The 8,125-nt window shown below is 30.6% G+C and overlaps 1 protein-coding gene across 1 annotated transcript; it reads left to right on the forward strand.

Annotated features, from left to right (window-relative positions):
- The first annotated feature begins 1,459 nt into the window (after window positions 1–1,459).
- LOC122500349 lies at window positions 1,460–5,219 on the forward strand. Its single transcript, XM_043609245.1, has 2 exons — window positions 1,460–4,679; window positions 4,754–5,219. Exons 1-2 carry the CDS (start codon window positions 3,570–3,572, stop codon window positions 5,147–5,149), a joined length of 1,506 nt encoding a protein of 501 aa, XP_043465180.1. The 5' UTR covers window positions 1,460–3,569; the 3' UTR covers window positions 5,150–5,219.
- Window positions 5,220–8,125: the final 2,906 nt, after the last annotated feature.

Raw genomic sequence — 8,125 nt, forward strand, 5'->3', positions numbered from 1 at the left:
TGCTTGGATGTATGTGTGATTACGTCGTCGGACAAAGGCTTTATTTAATAATCCTTCGAATTATATATATATACATTTTTTCCATTTTAATTCTCCTTTAATAATTTTGATGTCTACGGGAATTATTTTTCATTTTCTAATCAATGCTAGTTTATAAAAATTTTGTAAATATTTTTGTAAATATTTTGTAAATAATAGGGAAAAGTTCATTTCGTTTATAAATTTTTGTAAAAAATATTATGTTTCTCTTGCGAAATTCTTTTTTCTATGTTAAATTTTTATTTAACGTGAGAAAAATAAAGGTTAAATTTATATTTAACATATAAAAAATCGTTAAGTTTATATTTGACATGAGAAAAAAAAATGTTAAAGTTATATTTAACTTAAGAAGATGTAAATTGGTGTTGACCAGAATAATAGTATATTAAGCAACAAGAGGAGAAAGGCAGCCATTTCTTTACGGTGATTTTTGTGACACGAATGGAAGTCGAGGGCGCCCCGAGACCGGAACGAGTGTCACAAAAATCATCGTAAAGAAATTGGCTGCCTTTATTCTCGTGTTACTTACGATATTTTTTATTCCTAATGCACAAAAGCGGCGATTTCAGTTAGCAGACGACAGGAAGTAAAAGCCATTCACTTGTTCGATTTGTATGAAAATGGCGGCCGTCTTCTCCCTTGGGCAAGAAAAATGCATGTGAACAGCTAATTTTCTTGCCCTTGGGAGAACACGGCCGCCATTTTCATACGATCGAAGAAATGAATGACTTTCCTCCCTGTCGACTGCTATCAGAAAGCGCCGTTTTTGTGCATGTGGGATAAAAAATAAGTTAGTTTTTTTGGTGTAATAAATGTGTTTTTTTTCCTTGCTGGTCTAAAATTATATATTTGTTTTTAAAAAAATGACATGAGAACAACGTCTATGTCAATAACAAAGCTTTCGTCCTTCAAAGAAAGACCTCCTCAGTATGAATTTTTTACAATCAATGAAATCTGTTTCTGTTTTTATATTTAACATTTAAAAAACGTTAAATTTATATTTGATGTATGAAAAGGAAATATTAAATTTACATTTAACATATAAAACGAAAGATTAAATTTAAAAAATCTCTCTTTTTAAAATTTGTTAACTTTCCCCTACTCTGCACTTACTCCACAATTTAACTTTGATTGACATTTTTTTCAAAATACATATTTGACTCAATTTATCTAAACATAAATTGCAATCGATTTCGACGAAAGTATAAATAATAAAAATAAATAATAATAGTAACTTATCGTACACATTCTTTTTCTAAACAGAGATTTGAAAAAAAAATTTCACATTTGCAAACAAATCGCTGCGAAAGCAGTTGTTTCCTCCTTAAAACTATGGGTTTAAATTTGTCGATTGTAAAAGTAAAAAAAAATTTTTTTAATTATCCAATATTGTAATATTGAATTATTGTAATAGAAAAAAGAAAATAAGATTAGAGAAAAATGATTTACGATCGACAAATAAAAACTTGAAAATTACTGCGTACTTTGATTACTTGAAATAGTTTATGACATTGTAGGTGGTTCATAAAATTATACTTACTACCAGTAAAGTCCAAGTTTTAATATAAAATGCTAAGCTGTAAAATATGGGTATTATTAAAATTGAATAATTATCGTACAACATGAAAATTGCGCTCGTACACAGACATAAAACCATTCTTTCATATTTTCCGTTAAATTTCATTAAATTGCAGCCTTAATTAATTATAATATAAAATACCATTTAAAAATATATTCCTTCGCTTTTTTTTATTGCACAATTTTTCTTCTAGAAGCTTTTTAATTATTCAGTGACATAGCTCCTGATAACTAAGTACTAATCTATATTGATGAAAAAGCGAACATTTTTTGGAATTATCATTTAAAATTGTATTTTATATTATAAGTAATTGAATTTTGAGTTTTAAAGCGCTTTTTAGGAGTAACAACTCCATTTTTTTCGATTAATGTCTTTCGTTTAGCCTAGTTGCCACTTTAATCTTAACAAATATTTTTAAGCTAGATTTTATCATTAAAGACGTTAATCAAGCGTGAATGTTTAAATATGTATTTACTAGTCTTGATACAAGTTACAAGTCAATCAGAAAATTAATTCAAGGGCGAATCCAATAAAGTTACTACTACTGTAAAAACCAAAATAATAAAAAAATGTCAAACTAATGGGATTCTTAGTTCGATTGGATCCCTGAGACTCAGGAGCGAACCAGAGAGAGAGAGAACAAAACCGGTTAAGTAAAAAAAAGAATGATTATAACCGGGTATTTTATTGACTAATCGGTATTTCGTTATTCCCCACCCAGTGCAACTATCACCCTAAGTTCTTCAAAATCCTCCAAGAAACTAAACTAATAGTAAATGATTTAACAAATTTGTCTCTAATATTTTTTCCGTTTGCAGATGGGAACTGCGTTTGGCAAACTTTCTTAGGGTTTGTTCTAGACAATGTCTAGAAACTTAAGAAAACTTTGGGACACTAAGGAAAGGGTCCTAAAAGATTTCGCAAATGGTTGTCCACTACCGAACATCATCGATGTCATGGATATGTGAACCGCGGTTTTCCTCGAACAAACATTATGTGCATCATGGATATGTTCAGTAGACCTTGTCGTGGTGGCGGGTCTTTTCACTAAAGGACATCGAAAACAGAAAGCGATTAGGAACACCTTCGGGGTAATGCTTCAGCTGAATCCCACTAACGTCTGGAGAGGGGAAAGGTGACCAGAGACCTGAAGATGCAGGAGGACAACAATTTGTCCAGAGTCGACAAAAGGAAGAGGTGGAAGGAAAGGCTTCTAAAAAAGTCCGTAGGCAGGGTGTTAGACAAGTTGTCGAAGTCAAGCCAAAGCAGTAAAGATAATAGATCACCAAGAGCGTCTTTGTCTGGATGGCAAATGCCAAATATGTTCATGTGTATCTTGTCATTTTTCTATTGGTTCTATAGTCAGTCCAGGAAACGCCTTCAACTTAACTAGTCCACAAGTCACCACCGAATCAACTTCGCTTCTTCTTCGTGTCAGTCCAGCAACCGCGACCAAGTTAACTAGTTGTGTATTGTCGGTAGCGGGTCAAAATGTCCAAGCCAAAATGACCAATCCAAAAGGTCCAAAGAATTAAAATGTCCAAGTGACAAAATGTCCATGTAATTAAATGTCCGTAGACAAATTATCCGAGTAATTAATTGTCCAATGACAATATGTCCGCTGTATTAAAAGTCCAAAATTGTACATGCAAATAACATTTAAAATTATTTTTTAATTATATTTCTATTATTTATTATTTCAGTTTTGTAAATTTCTATCTAACATCGAAAATTGAAATACTTATTATAATAGAATGACGTGATAATTATACTAATTGATAATTTTGAATGAAGGAAAGAAAACAATAGCTGTGAATCATAGTAGTTTGAAACATTAGTCCATTATTAAAACTGTATTTTGAATTTAGTACTGAATGAGATAAAGACTCGCTCGGTCTTTACTTGTGCCTTCAAAAATTTACTTTTCTGAAAAATTTAAATTTTTATTAAAATGATGGATACTGCTTGTGAAAATATTAATTGTGAAATTATAACAAAAGGTAAAACTCGTTACCTGCACGTAAATGGATTTTTATTTACGAAGCATTCTACTGGTGTTAATTCAAAAGTGTATTGGCGGTGCAGGAAGAGACAACAGTGTGGTGCCAAAGCAACAACTATTGGTACCGGAAACTCAGTTTCAATTATCTCAGTAGGATCAGATGACTCTCATTGTCACGCACCCGATCGAGAGGAGGTAGATGCTCTTAGACAAGTGAGTAATTTGAAAAGAGCTGCCGTAGATCAACCTGAGTGCCCTCCTGCAAGAATTTTAAGACTATTACAAAAAATTCCTCCTGCTACTTTAGCAAAAATGCCTGAGCGACCTAATGCTGTAAAACAAATACAAAGAGAGCGTATGAAAGAAATGCCATCTAACCCTTTGACTGCTCAAGATCTTAAAGAGATACCTGATTTATATAGAAACACTAACGATGGTGAGAACTTCTTACTTTACGATTCTTACGAAGATGACTCATACAGTTTATCCTGTGGCAGAATAATTGTATTTGCAACTAAAGAAAATTTAAAATCGCTTTTTCGTAGTATAACTTGGTTTGTTGATGGGACGTTCAAGGTTGTACCGTCAATATTTTATCAGTTGTTTGTCATAATGGGCACAATGAAACAAGTTTCTCGAGGGATAGAACGAAATGTAGCGCTTCCACTAGTTTATGCTTTGCTTGAAAGTAAATCCGAAGATGCATATGCAAAAATTTTTGAAATTGTCATATCTAAGGCACAACTTTTAGGAATCCAAATTGAATACCCAGAAACAGTTATGTCGGACTTCGAACTAGGAATAATAAATGCAGCGGAAGCGAAGATTGGCAATGTAGTGCGTTTATGCTTATTTCATTTATGCCAAAACGTTTATCGCCGAGTACAATCCGAAGGACTACAAGAAATGTACAACAGTAATAATGATGCAAGGATTCGAGAGGCAATGAGGACTATGTGCGCTCTCGCTTTTGTACCTTCTGACGATGTACCTGAGTTTTTTGATCTGTTTATAGATCAAGCACCACAAGAATTTGTTTCAGTAGCTGAATATTTTGAGGTAAATGTCAATTTTTAATATTATAAAATAATAATAATAATAATAAAAATAATAATAAATATTCTTTTTGTTAGATTACGTATATTCGTGGCAAGCCAGCGAGAGGTAGGAGAAGGGCTATACCTGCACGATATGATCCTGCGCTATGGAATCAATATAACGCAGTAATACAAAAAACGGCGCGTACCAATAACGCTTCAGAAGGATGGCACAATAGGCTACAAGTCGTTGTTGGACGATACCATCCTAGTCTGTACACGTTTTTAAAGGAATTAAAGCAGGAACAAGGGGACACGGAGTGTATGCAAACGCAGCTTAATCTAGGTCAAAAAATACGTAAATTGCAGACGAATAAGTTTCACACCATTGAGGAACGAATTTTAAGTATTGTGTCGCAATACCAGCAATATGTAGACGACAATCGGAAAATTGATTATTTAAAGACTCTTGGATGCCATTTGCATTTTTGAATTTATTTAATCTTTTTTAAACTACATGTACTTAAATCTTTAAAATGAATATGAATTTTTATACAATTAATTGATTTCATTATTTGGACTTTTTTATATTTGGAATTTTGGTCTTTGGACATGTTGACTTTTGGATTTTTAGTTCTTTGGACATATTGACTTTTGGACCTTTAAGTTTGGATATTTTGTCTTGGCCATTTTGGTTTGGACATTTTGTACCCCAATCGTATTGTCATCGAGTTTATTCTTCGACACCAGTTCCAAAAATGTTTTCAAGTACCAAGTGCATTCTTCAAGTCTCGTCTTAGTCAAGTTCATTCAAAGACATAATTTCTATTGCGAGGCACATTTCTGTTTTTTTAAGTACTGCATTACTTCGACTTCAACGTCAAATCAATAATTCGGTCACTGCTGGGCTAAGGGGTTTATTTAAACTTCAAATAATCAAAGATTTCAAAATTTTTTATTTTTCGTGGATTGCTTTTAAAGTTTCTATACTTGAGTATTACATGTTATTTAGTCACATTATAGCATAACTTAGCAAAAAATAAAGTCCTATAACTAATATGTGGGTCATTTCATTTAAATTGTCATAATCGTGTCCTTTGCCAATAAAAACTATTTGTTATAGTTTCTGGTAAAATTTATTTTCCAATATCGTGAAATGCAATCTCTTTTAACATTTTTTCAACTTGCAAGCATGTAAAGATGCTATGTATAATAATGGCAGAACGAAATGCAGGCAAAATGTCATGAGTGTCCCATGTCCAGGAGTGAATTATTAGTTTTCAAGTGCACGTATTTTCGTTATATTAATTTATCACAAGTAAACAAAAATTTTGCAGTGAACTATAACTTACATATGTAAGGAAAATTAACTGCTGATAACTTTATTTAATTGTTTAACCCTTCTAAAAAAATAAGAATGACGTGTCCCTCACTTTTACATTATTTTACTTGGAATGCAAAATTTTGTATTTATGCGTATTTAAAGATTTATCCAGGGAGCAAAAAAGGTGTTTTACTGACGAATCCGCAGCAGAAGATAACGACGAATCAACTCAAAAAAAAATTGAATGCCGTGTTTCCAAATGTGAAAGTTTTACGTTGTGGCAGAAACGAAAAGATTTTAATGTAATTAGAAAACTGTCATGAGTGTCCCGTCTTAAAAATTGGTAAATTAATATTTAATATTCAATATCAGAATAAAATTCATAATAGTTTTGAATTATCTTTCGAATGAGACCAGAATTGTCGATATAAATATAACCTGTTCATAGATATAAGCAAAAATGAGCAAAATGTCATGAGTGTCCCACAAAAGAGGAGGTCACCTAAGGCTTATATTTTGGCTATTTGAGATTTTGATTTAAATAATTAAAATATATATTTTCATAAATAAGAATTATATTTTTGTCGATTTTAGTCGAATCGGGGGTGTTTTGGCCATATTAGCCAATTGATACTAATTTTTTTTTCAAAAAAAGGATGTGAAAAAGGCAAAAAAAATTTCTAAATTATAATGCAATTGACTTAAAACTTTGTACTCGGGGGTTCTTGGACTCGCTGATTACGAAACTGAAGTCGGATTTCAAAAATTCAAAATGGCGAATCCAATATGGCGAAAGAATTTTGTAGAACCCGAAAACCCCCGAGTAACGAGTTTCAACTGAATTCTAAGAGTTTTACAAAATTCGTTCGCCATATTGGATTCGCCATTTTGAATTTTTGAAATCCGACTTCAGTTTCGTAATCAGTTCTCCAAAAACCGCAGAGTAACAAGTTTTATGTCAATTGCATTAGAATTAAAAATTTTTTTTGTTTATGTACATATGAATATCCCTAAAGTTCAGTTTAGATTCTTGCTTTGCATAAAAATAAAAATGAACACAAACTTGTATAAAAAATTTTCACCACATAAACTTTGTTGGAGAATCAATATTACATAACAATTTAATTGAAATGGGTTGAATATTTTTTCCCAACGAATGTAATGAGTGTTGTATTATGTCATGAGTGTCCCAAACCTTTAGCCCAAGTTTTACCTTCGAACAATTCTAAAATGTTAAATAAATAGGCATAAAACTATTTTTCTTAACTTGACCAATGCATTAACTGCTAGAACAGAGTCATAAAATAATATATTAATAGCAAATTCTTATTTTCTTGGCGAAATGAAAATGTCATTTTTTCATTTTAACTCACTTTTCTCTGTATTTTGCTTAATTTAAAAAGTTTTCTTTATTAAACGTGACCTTATAGTGAAATTTATGGTTCGTTTGAGTTTCATAATTGTAAAAGTAACGAAACAATACTTGTCCCTAACAAATTAATCATCATTAAATGGAAAATTTGCAAAAAATTGTTTTTTGAAAAATTTTACTTTTTAAATTTTATTTTTTTTATTTCTGCCGAAAAACGTCTTTTATGTGAAATATATCACTTTAATTGCGCGACCACTATGAATTTCGTTAATGTAATATTTATAACTGTTCAAAAAATTTGGTTTAAATTACAGAATCGAAACTTGCTACTTTAACTTTTGTTGAGGCTGAAAATGACAATTCTTAAATTAATTAATAATTATATTGATTTAAAAATGAATTTCAAATTAAAATCTTTGAAAATTTGAACTTTCATACTTTTAATTAAGAATTCTATAGAATTATAATCTTTCTCAATATATGTTTAATAGAATTTTTTAAAACTCTTTAAAGTTTTTAATTTCTAATATATTTACTTAAAGAATGTCAGAATAAACGAAATTTCGTAAAATTAAATTGTAAACAAAGGAATTTAAAAATTTAGAAAGAACTTTTTCAAAAATTATTTTTAAAAAATTGACTTAAAACAGCATGTGACTGTTAGACATTCAATAGTATTTTTTTTACCACATTTCTCTTTAAGGGGACTTTCTGGTTTAGAATTTCAAAAAAATCGATTTTTTTTTGCTTAAAAATGTTCCTTAGTATCATA

The sequence above is a fragment of the Leptopilina heterotoma genome, unplaced genomic scaffold (genome assembly GCF_015476425.1).
Source record: "Leptopilina heterotoma isolate Lh14 unplaced genomic scaffold, ASM1547642v1 Lhet_183, whole genome shotgun sequence".
Classification (NCBI taxonomy): Eukaryota; Metazoa; Arthropoda; class Insecta; order Hymenoptera; family Figitidae; genus Leptopilina; species Leptopilina heterotoma.